This window comes from Colius striatus, chromosome 1 (assembly GCF_028858725.1).
Source record: "Colius striatus isolate bColStr4 chromosome 1, bColStr4.1.hap1, whole genome shotgun sequence".
Classification (NCBI taxonomy): Eukaryota; Metazoa; Chordata; class Aves; order Coliiformes; family Coliidae; genus Colius; species Colius striatus.
Genome location: NC_084759.1, coordinates 20,316,478 through 20,329,335, shown reverse-complemented (window position 1 = coordinate 20,329,335; position 12,858 = coordinate 20,316,478). Strand labels below are relative to the sequence as shown.

General features: G+C 46.1%; 1 protein-coding gene across 6 annotated transcripts in view; it reads right to left on the bottom strand.

Moving 5' to 3' along the window:
* Window positions 1-6,351: 6,351 nt before the first annotated feature.
* Window positions 6,352-12,858, bottom strand: part of CDK8 (cyclin dependent kinase 8) — an 89,388-nt gene continuing 82,881 nt past the window's right edge. For 5 of the 6 annotated variants that reach the window (XM_061993048.1, XM_061993058.1, XM_061993065.1 and 2 more), the window contains one exon: window positions 6,352-7,694. In XM_061993048.1, coding sequence (XP_061849032.1) covers window positions 7,569-7,694 — 126 coding nt within the window. In that variant the 3' untranslated portion in view covers window positions 6,352-7,568. The remainder of the gene's footprint in view (window positions 7,695-12,858) is intronic. The other variant, XR_009818455.1, reaches the window with a different exon arrangement.

Here is a 12,858-nt window from a genome sequence, read left to right as displayed (position 1 = left end):
TGTATTGTGTTCAGTGTCCTGTCTGCGAGCAGGGCTTTCCTGCCTCGTTTCACAATGTTCTGCAAAGACTGTGGTGGGAACAAAAGCTGCAGCAGCCGTTCTCCTGCCTGTGGCCCTGCACCCTCCCAGTCCTGCTATGAGCAGCACTTTTGGTTGCAGCAGCCCTGGGCCTGACACAGCGGGAGCAGCCACTGCCCGAGGGTCCCAGCGTGTGACACGCTGAAAACCACCCGGGGTGGGAGCTCCCCTTTCACAGCCTTCCTGTGCAAACTGCAGCTTTGACATCTTACATCCACTTTGTCTTCCAAACCCAGGCTCCAGGCGCGTGCACGTGCTGCAGCGTGGGTTAGCGCACCGTAACGCAGAGCTCTGTCTCACCATTTCTTCCCATTCTGAGTCAATTGCATTCCATCCTTTCCAATGTCTGTTAAAAGAAATCCCAAATAAACAACTACGATAGACAAATGTTCATACTTGTGTCTTATGCTGATCCATTTCCACTGTCTTCTCTCCTAGGGGAAGCTACAATCACTTTTAGAGCTATCTCATACTCTAATATTTTAGCCCAAATCATCCCTCTCCTGTCAACATGACCCAGCTCACAGTGTGTTTGGTGCCACTGTCACCAGTTCCCCCAGTGACTGCATCTCACTGTACACGTATTTGGGGTGCTGCACTCATCAGAATTTGCCAGGCAAAGCCTCAGCAAGAAATCCCTGTGAGGGCTCTGAACGGGGCTGCAGTTCCTGGCAAACACTTCAAGGCAGAAGAGCAAGCAGGGGCTCTGTAAGGCAGCCACACGCCATTAGGTGCTCTCCTCCCATCGTGCCCCTTCGGGCAATGGGATCTGCCTTCGAGCATCCACATGTTCTTCAGTTTTTCATCTGGGGAAGAGGAGGTTTTCCAGCAGATTGGCCCTTCTGCCAGCGGGTCCCACAGCAAGCATCCTGAGCCATAGCAGTCTGGCTGAGCCCCAGGGTGCAGATGAGCCAACACCAGCAGCTCCCTGTCTGCGGCTGCTGCCGGCCTCCTCCCTTCACACACCACCAGCAAGGCCTCAGCCTCCCAGGGAGCCACACAGGCATGTGATTACAAATGACAGCCTCACCTCTTCACCCATGGAGGGAGGCTGGATGAGATCTGATCGAACAGCTGCTCATCAGCCCCAGGCACCGACTGCCCGTCACTCAGGAGGCACAGGCTGCTCTGCATCAGGAGGCACAGGCTGCTCTGTGTCAGAAGTCCCGGCGAGGCTCTCCCAGCAGAGCCTCCAAGGCAACTGGGGAGGGATTTTCAAACCAGTTGATTTTGTCCAGCGTGCAAATAAATTGCATGGACATCTTACATACCTGAGTGGCTGGCGGTAGTGGAACACATTAGGAGCTTACACAGCTCCTGAGCAGGGACATCATACTCCTCTCACCTTTTCCTGATCTTCTGAAGGTAAGATGGGGCAGAGAGCCAGAGCAAAGCCCAAAGTCTCTGCACAGAGGTCTTCAGGAGTGCCTGAACTGCGTGCATGGGTTGCCTACACTGAGATAAGCACACCTGAAAGCACATAGCCACTACCATGTCCATTCCTGGCACCCAAACATAGACTTTATCCCCAAAGGCTCTTCAGAGAAAGATGAGAGACATCCAGATGTAGAGACAGTTTGCTGGCTCTCTCCATATCCCCAAGCAGAGGTGCAGACGTTGGCTGCAGCAGATTTGACACATGCCAAACAATTTCTTCTATTGTCTTCCCTATCCAGTTCACAGGAAGAACAGAGCTTGGCTGGTGTAGGAAGCCTTACAGGTCCCTGCATATATATTTGAGAAACATTATAAACACTAGAAGAATTTCATTTTGCAAAGGTGATGGGTAAGAACCCTGACGGCATCATGGGGGAAGACGGGGACTGGACGCAGAAGGCAACCCTCCATAAACCAGAAACACAAATGTAGGACATGGTCAGAATTTGGCACAGTGACTAAAAGAAGGAATGTGCTCCCATTAAAGGTGAGGGAGTTATTTACACCTCACGGGCTTCCCACCTCTTCGCCTTCTCATATAGCAACTTTGTGAAAGGTGTGACAGGGCTTTCCCACAGCGTCTGCTCAGGGCTTTTCAGCTCGAATGGCAGCACTCTCCTTACACAGATCTTGACTTCAGCTCCCTCCCCTCCTCAGATAGTTGCACTGCTTATGTAGCTGCTGGGGTGGCAGAGGGGCTGCTGCTCTTCCAATACTGTGGGTGAAGCACTGTACAAACCCAAAGCTCCCACAAGTACTGAGCAAGGGCTCGCTCAGAGCAGGGGGCAGCTTGCCCACGCCCCAGGCTGGGGAAACGGAAACACTTCTTGAAAGTGGATGCTGTAAAGGCTGCCCTTGTTGTTTCTGTGGGCAGGGGGTGATGTGCCAGGTTGTGCTGTGTCTTGCACTTGCCCTTTCTCCCCGTCCCCTGGCTCAGGTGGAGTACCCAGCACATCCAAGGAGGACCAGAAATGCAAAGGGACAGCTAAATTCAGCGGGAGGGCCAAGCAAAGACACTGTAATCCTGACAGGCTGGAAAGTGCATACAATATCCTGTGATGTTGGAGCTTTCAGAGAAAGTGATGGAGCTTGTCTGGTTTCCCATCCTAGGTTGGAGCTGGCATACATCCCCTCAGGGCAACCGCTTCAGGGCTGGTGCCAAGATCTACAGTCCAGGATCCCTTTATCTAAGGACAGCCCTCTGGAGACAGCTCCCTTTTGCCATGGCCGAAGTCAACCGCCAAGGTAAAGGCTGCTTAAAATCCTCGAAGAGAGCAATTTATCGCAAGAGTCATGACAGAAGCAGCAGCTTTGTCTGTTTTGCTTTGAAATGGAAGCACCTTTCTTTCTCTACCTCTCCTGCTACAGCAGTTTGCACATCCCATCACTCAGATGTCTGACATTATTTCACAAACCGTTCTTCATCCAGAGCTGTGACAAGCAAATTACACTGAATTAAGCTCATCTGCCTCGGTCCCAAGGGACACTGGCTATTAAACTGTCTCAGAACTGGCATCTTGAAGCACCGTCACCACTCAGCTGAGAGGAAGATGCTGAGATGGCTGTGCTCCCCGACAAAAAAGGGCTGCTCTGTTCAGGGGTGTAACTAAAACAGAGTTTAAGGAGCACTATGTTACTTGGCCCTTGTGCAGAAAATAGGCTCAATTTACAATGGCAACAGGTCTGCAATGTCACCATTGGCTCCCAGAAGCAATCTGTATCTTTCTTTCCTGATACACAAAACCCAATAGGAGATTCCTCACGCTCCATCCCACCTTTATCCCACTTGGTGACAGTCAAACTGCTCATGAAATCATCAGCAGCCATCACACTTGAAAGGCAGAGCTTGCCTTTCAGTGAAAGCAGGGTGGGGTCAGAGAAGAGGCAGCAGGAGCTGCTTACTGTTCAAAGAGCAATTTTAGGAAGAAATCAATGGAGACTGGGGAACAGCCCAAGCCATTTCTTCATATAAAACCTTCACTTGCAACTGACTCCAACCCTTCTTCTCACCAGCCTTGCTGGGGTCTGAATGGGCAAGAGATATACAACAAAGTGAACATTATAGGAAGAGCTTCCAAGATCGTTTCTGACAGAACTTGAGGCTGTTTCCCATGCCCCAGCCAACTCCTGCCTGTGTGACTCACACCCCGCTTACGCTTTGCTGGCGTGGTCCTGTTCCAGTTGGCGAAGGAGCTGAGCTGACACCACTTGCTGTAAAACAACATCGTAAGGATCAGAAATTACAGCACCATCAGCCTCTCAGAAATGTGCTGCTCCATGCTGAGGGAAAAGCCTTGCAGAAAGCTACCACGGAGACAGCAGTGGCTGAGACACTTGGGCTTCTGAGGAACTGGGTTTATTTTCTGGAGGAACCCATCCAGCACAAATGAGATGCCCAGCACTGTGACACTGTTTAAACAGGAAATGCCACATACCTGCCACCTGCATTAAAAATCTCCCCTGGGAAAACAGAGCATGGAAACATAAACCCCAAACAAATTAAGCACTGCACACAGAAAATAAAAAGGAATTTTGAGAGGTTTGCTTGCTCCTCTCCCACTCAGAACCACCACCCTAGCTGCCCGAGGGGTTTGCCACCTACAGATGAACCACTTGAGACCCAGAAGAGACTGCCCAGTAGTGGCTGCAGAATGAAGGAAAAAGGAAGCTGAAAGAAAATCTGAGCTAACACTGGCCTACCCCTCAGCTGGGCATTGCTTGGGCACTTCCACGGGCAGTTCAGTGAGCTGAGTGTTTTCCAATTTACATAGACACACAGGAAAGGAGAGGCCACAACGGGTCTCCTGTTTCCTCCCTCAGATTTCTCTGTGACTGATACTACAACCCTCTTTAAAAGGGACTCTTGCAGAAGTTATTTATTTCTTCATAAAGAAGCTGTGCCCTTGTGGGGTATGATAAACCCAGAGCTGGCAGGAGCTAGGCTTGCAGGGAGTGCCAAGGTGAAAGTGCAGGAGCGGATTTATCCTCACAAACGAGTTCAGCTTGCAGCCCGCTTTCAACATAAGCCTGCTCTAGAAAAACAATCTGTTCTTTAATCAGAGCAACAAAGACAGACTCCCCGACTCCAGCTATTTGAAATGCATTCAGATTGGTCCAGATAATTGGTGGTGAAAAATGAAAAGCTTTGAAGTTCTTGAATCTAGTAACAAAAGCTGAGCTAGGTGAGGAAAGAGCGACGGCTGCGTGCCGAGCTGCCGTAACCCTCAGGGGAATCTGCAGCTCTTCCATTCAACGTTCTCCAAGGCGCTTTCTTCTTCTTCCTCCCCTTTCTGACACCCTCTGTAAAAAGCCTCACTGAGCAAGACAGAGACAGGTTTACTTTCTTCTTTTCTTTTAACCAGTTCAGGAAAGTAATTTAGAGCCTTGCCCTCAGTATTCCTAAACCCCCCAACTTATTTGATGCAGAAAATCATTGATAATTGTCATGAATATGACAAGATCAACCTTATCTGCACTACCAGATCTTGAGGTACAGACGTCATACCAAGAACTGATAAAACTCTTCTTTCCACAGTTCTAGAGAAAGAAACCTCAAATTGCTCCTCCAAAAAGATCAGCTAACTCAGACAAGCCAATTAAGATCTGACCTGCAGGACCACAGTTTAAGGTAACCTGCAGTATGTCTACTCAAAACTGGGTAAGAATGAATTGAATTACTGTGACTATTTAGTTTCATTATAACAAGTTGGTAAGCTGCATCTTCATCTCAAATGCCTTCTTAATGGGAAAACTCAATCCAAGCACCAACTAATGGCAAGAGTCCTTTTTGTCAGTTGGATGCATTTTCCTTTGGAAAAAATGAAAGAAAAGCTACTTTTAAACAAAGCACAATATGCTGGTATCAGATAAGGTTTGCATTAATAGAAACAATATTAACTATTATGCATTAACATGATGATGCATCAACAAGAAAGAAAAAAAAAACCTAGGCCAGTAGTACTTTAGCCACAGAAGAGTTACTCTTGTTGCCATTTCAGTACCTGGGAAGAGTCTGGAGGTACTAAACAGACCAGTTCAAAGTCTATACATAAATTAAAGAAAAGACAAAAGGCGGCTTTAATTTGGGAAACAAAGTAATTTAAGGTACTCCCACCTACATATTTATTTTTATTGCAGAAACTGAGGAAAGACAGAATTTGACAACATTTATGTCAAAATTAAGAGAGTACCACACAGTATTATCAAAGCAGCATAAATTGCACTCAAATTCTTCTTTACTTGCCAGTCTCCTGAATACTGAAACCTCTGCTCCACTCAGATAATGTCATCTTCACCAGGGACACCGTTTGCATTTCAGGCTGGCTACTGCTTTGGTTATTCTTTTGCCCCTTGTCAACAGCTCGATGCATCTGAACGGATCACGCTAGTTGATAGTCACACTACGTGAAGCACTCGCGGAACAAAATCCTGCACATATTGCATATATTTATGCCACAAAATCATGGTGCAGTACTGGATAACAAGATGAGTTACAGAACCCTTAGAATTATCCAGACAGGAACATCTCAGTTTTGTAGATGAAAAGGAGCTGTCTGATCTATGAGATGTAGCTACTAACAAACCCATGCACCTCCGCTTGATCAGCTATGTGTACACAACAAAGGCAGTGACATTTCACGCAGGCACTGTATTTTTTTTACCTGCTGTTTAAAAAAGACAAACATAAATCCTTCTGAGCAGCTAATGGCAGCCATCCCCCTTTCCCACTGTCAAGTCCCGTTTCTCGGGACACAGCCCGAGAGAGACACAGAGCAGGGGTGAGGGGTGTTGTTGCTGATGCAAAGGAACACAGGCAAAGCTCATGTGCAGATTTATGAAAAATAAATTTATTACATAACACCTTGTTTTAACAATGCTTGAGTTTTTTTCCTTTTTTTTTATTCAGAATACTTGCGTCATTCATGTAAAATAGTTTGATACAGTACATTGTATGTTAAGTTTCTCCTCATAAATTCTAAGGCTCTCCTAACACCTTGATCCTCTGCTGTAGGAATGGCACCCCTAAACAACGTGCGAACATTGGGAAGGAAAAAAAATCAACTGAACAGAATTTAAACTCCACTACACCAAGCTGGTTCTCAAAAACCGTGACACAACATCTGAATGGATGCTGCACCATTCTTAAGGAAACGTCGCTCATGCTTCTTTAATCCCAAAGCATGCTCACAAATCATTAACACCACCAGGAGGGGAAAAAAAATAAACCAAACAAACCAAACCACTGTCTGTGACAACCATTTTAGTTTGTTTGCTGAACCAAACATGTTTATATCAATGACCACATACTCATTTAACTATCAAATAGCAGCTTTAATACCAGTCAAGTCATAGGTTGAAAAACAAAAGACTTACGTTGGAAATTAATCTTTGGGACGTTTGTAATTGCTGGGAAAAAAACAAGAAATCAAACGTTTTTCATGGTGTTGAAAAAAACCAACAATCTCATCGTAGCAATCGTGTCGGCCATAAAACATTGAACTCGGTGGAAAATGAACCAACCCACAACAGTCACTAAAAATAAACGTCTATCAAAATCGTCTCAAATCGGAGTCACGGGGGGGGGTTTTGCCATGGTAACATATACTGTATGCTTCAAGTACCAGTTCAAAGATGTCGTGTACTATTGGTCAGATAAAGTTGTTACATCGAGAGAATTCACCACATACGACAACAAAAATGCTTGCCCCTAGCACATTTCACAGCTTCGACTGCTACAGACTGTCACGGGGAAAAAAAACGCATCGGTCAGTCTGAACCATGTCAAGTAAACTATGGAAGTAGCGTATCCACAACACAAACTGTGCTAGCATTTTCTTTTCAAGTCTAACCCCAAAAACAGGTACGATCCGGGAGCCGCCGCTGCGCTCCGAGGCAGGGGGTGGCTCGTGGCGATGGGACAGGTTGGAGGTGCGGTTGTACAGTACATTCTGGTGGCCCGGGCCGGGTTGCGGGCAGGCAGGCGGGAGGGCGGGCGGCTGCGTGGCCGGGCCTGCAGCATTACCAACAGTGCACTGACGTGAGGGGGAGGCAGCTCAGTACCGGTGTGTCTGATGCGAGTACTGTGGCGGCTGCTGGGAGGTAGTTGAATACCCCATGCTGCTCTGTGGCTGCGATGTGCTTGGTCCGGGGTTGGGGTAGGCAGCATGGGGGTTGGAACGCTGCAGAGGGGTGAAAGCAGAGGAAACACAATGCTTGGCAACAGGTACATAGCAATAGAGTTTCACCTGCTGAGTGTCTCTTCGGGAGGCACCCAGCAAACAGCCTCGAAGCAGCTGTGCTGACAGGCTGCTCTTCACTTACTCTGATTACAGCAGGTGCGGGTATGAACACCAGCAATGCCAGATTACAAAGTGACAGTAACCACCCTTCAGTTATCCACCCTGATTACCTCCTGTCAGCCTACACCCAGCATTAGCCAAACCTCCAGTCAGCCCTCCAGATGGCTGTGGTACACCTGCACCTTACGTGAGGCTATCACTGCTCAGTGGCAGTGGCCCCCTCCACTCGCTCCCCTCCCCTACCAAGAAGGCATGTCGGGACAGAGGCCCATTGGTGCTGTGCATCTTACTGCTGGCTGAGACACTGCATTATTCTGGAGAGCTCCCTACACAAAGCATATGCTTGCCACCCTTTTCTGTGGCCTAGGAGTAAAAGCTGAGAGCGCTGTGATGATCTAGGCTAAGGTGTCATCTAGCAGCAGCCTTACAAACACTTGGAGAGTTAAACAGAACAGCCACACGCTTCTCGGTGGAACTAGGTATTTAAGAGGGAAATGGCCATAGATTGTGGCTTGACAGGTTCAAGTTGGACATTACAGGGGTGAAATCACTAAGAGACTGGTACAGCAGTAGAAGAACTTGCCCAGAGAGGCTGTGAAGTCTCCATCTATGGAGGCTTTTACGACTCAGACTGGCAAAGCCACAGCTGATCCAATGTAACATTAGCAACAATCCTGACTCCAGTAAGAAACTGGGCTAAATGGTCTCCAGAGGACCCTTTCAACCAGCATCTCTACAATTATTTATTGAGTGGAACACTCATGGTTGCAAGAAGCTCTCAGCATAACAGCAATTGCCTACTAGAATTTCAATCTAAAAGTTGGTTATTTACACAATCAGGTGTTACAAAGGAACAAAGGCCTGCATGTGAGACTTTCAATCTAAGCATATAAGCACTTAACAGCATTTAACATTTCACTGAATTAACACAATTTCAGTGCCTTATTGTGCTGTTTTGCACTTATGTTAAAGCATATACACAAATTTTGCAGCATTTGGGAACTGCTGTGCAGCTTCTGAACTCTTAACATCACCAGATGTTAAGGGTTTTCAGGAAAAGAGGCTTCTAGTAAAGTTCTGGACAGTGAATATTCCAGGACTAGGCTATTGTCACTGAGACCTGAATATGCAAAACTATGTTGAACCACCATCTTGAAGGAGTAAAATATTAAAACATTTTTACAGATGTTTATAAGTTGTAACATAATAACAGCTGCATCTTTTCCTGCCATTCAGCATTTAGAACAGAAGCTATAATGAGGATGCTGAGATGACGGCAGAAGTGAAAAGGCGAACTCTTGTTAACATCCACTCACAGGGCTGAGCTAATTCCCTCGGGGTGTATCGTGTGAAGGGGAAGAAATGTCTGGAGTAGCACTCAGAGCCAAGCAGGAACAAACCAGCACTGCTGAACCACACCGTTAACACAGCAACTGGACTTCTGTGACATTCGCCTTCAGCCCCAAGAGAGGGACTAAGTCACTCGCATGCCACACAAGTGTCACAGCTCGGGGCCACCCTTCTCCACCTAACAAATACTGGATGTACTTCAGAGAGCAAAAATCCCTGAATATTCCTCTTGCTCAAGCGTGGCTTCTATATGTAGGAAGCTATCACAAGTTCAACCATTGACAAACTGACCATTCACATCAGTTGTAAACACTTTCTGCATCCAGACTTCTAAAAGAGTTCTTATTTTAAGATGGAGGCAATTAAAAATCATTGGATTCTTTCACGGTGCCCAGCACAACAAATGGCTTTTGTTTAACAGCAAATGTAAACACGCAGTCCTTTCTAAATACCACTAAGTACCCAGAGGGTTGTCACAAGCAAAAGCTCAGAGCAGGGAATTGCTCCAGCCTGTTTAATCACACCGCCTTTGGAAGTGTCACGCTGGGGATTTAAAAGAGAGGGTGAGGAAGTCTGTGTGCCATGTGTCTACTATTTTTATGCATGGCAGAAAAGGATACGAGGTCAACTTGCTCTGCACAGGGTAATTTGACTTCTGAGTAGATGGAGAAACTGTCTTAGTGTGCCTTGCCCAGGAGATGGCAATCCTCCTTCACAAGCTTTATATGGGGAGTTTGAGCAAATTAAATGAAGAACAAAGGAACAGGTGTTTGATTAAAACAGAGGCCTGTATTGTAATATTTGTTTGCCATCTCTTCAAATTGCAGGATCAGAAGCAAAAATGTGAGGCATTTTTTTCACGGAGACCTGAAACCATCAATAGGGAGCTTTTAACTGCTTTTGTTCTCCTGCCAGCAAGTTCAGGTCTCCTCCTCCCTTTGATTACCATGTTTTCCAGGTACCTTAACCAGAACAAATCTACCTACTGCCTTCTTGCAAGATCGAGAGGGAAGACGTATTTTGTAGAAAAGAACCTCATGTGTTTTGCTTCCTACAGAGACAGTGAAAAGATCAGTTGAGAGCAGTCAAGTTCCCAGCAAGAGCTTCTGAGATAGTGGTAACTGCTGCTTCGCTATCTCACAGCAAAAGTATTCTGGAATTATGTTTGTTGTCAAGGGCTGCCCCCAGCTCTAATCCTGGGGTGGATATCTGAGAGTACAAAGTTTTGATGAGTGTGAGATGAAACCAAACTAACATCGGCTCCTGCTGAGGCAATTTGAGTCCTCTGACTTTTCAACTGGCAAGCCTCATCTTTTGCTCACAGAAGTGGAAGCCAAAATTTGTTCAGAATGCCAAACTGCAGCAGCAAAATGAGGTGAAGGGTGTGTAAACAGGGCACGTAAATGAGGCTCCCTGACAGTACATGCAACCTCTGCATCAATCTCCTTAGGTATGTGACTCAACAGGAGGGGAAGATTAAGAGAGTTAAAGCTGCATTTGCCTCCTTAAAAATACAAAGACACGGTAGAGAGTGCCAGCTAGAAGTCCAAAATGGCAATCAACTGCAGCCTGCCAAATTGAAAGAGATGAAGCTGCTGTAAGAGAGTGCTCTGTGACCCATCACCTGACTCAAAGAAAGACGATGCTCATGCACAAAGGCACCTCATGCTGCACCACTGGTTAAGGCTCACAAGTGTTTCAAATAGCTAAATTTACATTGTTCAAGGAGAATGACCTGAAAACTGATGTGTCACTGATGTCCCTGGATAAGCCAAGCAAAGGCACTTGGGGACTATAGGAAGGGTCTCAGTAAAGCTCCTGAAAATTACCTTATTTTTCAGTACTTTCAAGTTTTGGCCAATGCTTGAAGCACAGAGATTTTTATAAAGATGGGGGTAATTCCCCCAGGCAGCCTTTGAGGTTATCTGTTAGTCTCAGGAACAAACTCTGAAATGCAAGATTTCAAAGCCCATTTCATGGACTTTCTCTATGTTCATGGAGAAATGGCATCAAACTGTGAGGAGCAAGCTGACAGCAGCAGCAGTGGGTTTCTTATATTAGGGTCTCACGTTTAGACATTAATCTTTAAATTAACTGAACTCACTGACAGCAATTTCTTTTGATTTAATCCAAGACTCTGCGAGTTGGCCTTCTGTATTACACATTCCATGTGAACCAGTATGTAACAGTTCCACCAGGCTTACATTCCCAACCACTGTGCCTCCTTTTAAAACCTTCTATGCTCATGGCATACAAAATCTGCCACCTAACTGCTCCTATGCACATAATTTAAGTCTTCCTTGCTCCTCTCTTGTCATTTCTTGGTCTGCATTAACTCAAAGTTCTGTCCTTAACTCTCTTTTCCCTCAGTCTCCAGGAGAAACCTTGTCTAAACCCACAAATCATTCCTCAGGATGACTCTCAGACACTCTTCTGCTCCAGACTCTTCTGATTTACTAATGTCTGACCACAAGCTTAAATGCAGGAAGACTAGAACACAGCTTTCCTCAGCCTTTCTTCCCTACACTCCTCCTTGTCTTAGAATCATAGAATGGTAGGGGTTGGAAGGGACCTTTAGAGATCATCTAGTCCAACTCCTCTGCTCAAGCAGGTCCACCTAGATCAGGTCGCATAGGAACATGTCCAGGAGGGTCTTCAAGACCTCCAAGGAAGGAGACTCCACACCCTCCCTGAGCAGCCTGTGCCAGGGCTCCCTCACCCTCACAGTGAAATAGTTTTTTCTTATGTTTAAATGGAACTTTTTGTGTTCCAGCTTCATCCCATTACCCCTTGTCCTGTTGCTAGCTACTAGAGAAAAAAGGGATGTCCCAACCTCCTGACATCCACCCTTTAGATATTTATAAATGTTAATAAGATCTCCCCTCAGTCTCCTCCAGACTAAACAGCCCCAGGTGCCACAGCCTTTCCTCATAAGGAAGATGCTCCAGTCCCCTGATCATCTTCATGGCCCTGAGCTGGACTCTCTCCAGAAGTTCTCTGTCCCTCTTGAGCTGGGGAGCCCAAAACTGGACACAGGACTCCAGATGAGGCCTCACCAGGGCAGAGTAGAGGGGTAGGAGGATCTCAACTCTTTCTGATGCATCCCAGGATGCCATTGGCCTTCTTGGCCACGAGGGCACATTGCTGGCTCGTGTTCAGTTTATTGTCAATCAGGACTCCCAGGTCTTCCTCCTTCATTGATTGCCATCACTTCACCTGTCTCTTCAGATCTGCAGTACTGGTCTTACTGAACCTGGAATCTCTCTTGGTGTTCAAAATAGATTATGATAGCATCGTGTCAAGCCTTTCTGTTTGTTATCCAAAACACTGCCTTCCCATCGTTTTCCCCAATTAGAACTCTTATTCTGATTCTTATTTCACAACTTGTCTACTGAAACACTCTTTACCTTCTGCCATTACAGGTTTGTTCAAATATGAAATGGTATTTTTCAGGTGATACAGAGCACAGCACAACAGGCTCCTGGTCCACAAACAGCTTTCCCTAACATACAAGTGACAACCTCTGTAATAACCTCTGATCATAATTTCCTTACTGCTAATCTGAAAGGCATCAGCATATCAATTCACAGGCAAATCATCAACTCAATGCACCTGAAAAAATATCTGAAAGATGCCAAAATAGACCAGTTAATCCCATGACATTAACAAAATCACTTTTTTATCTTAAAGAAAC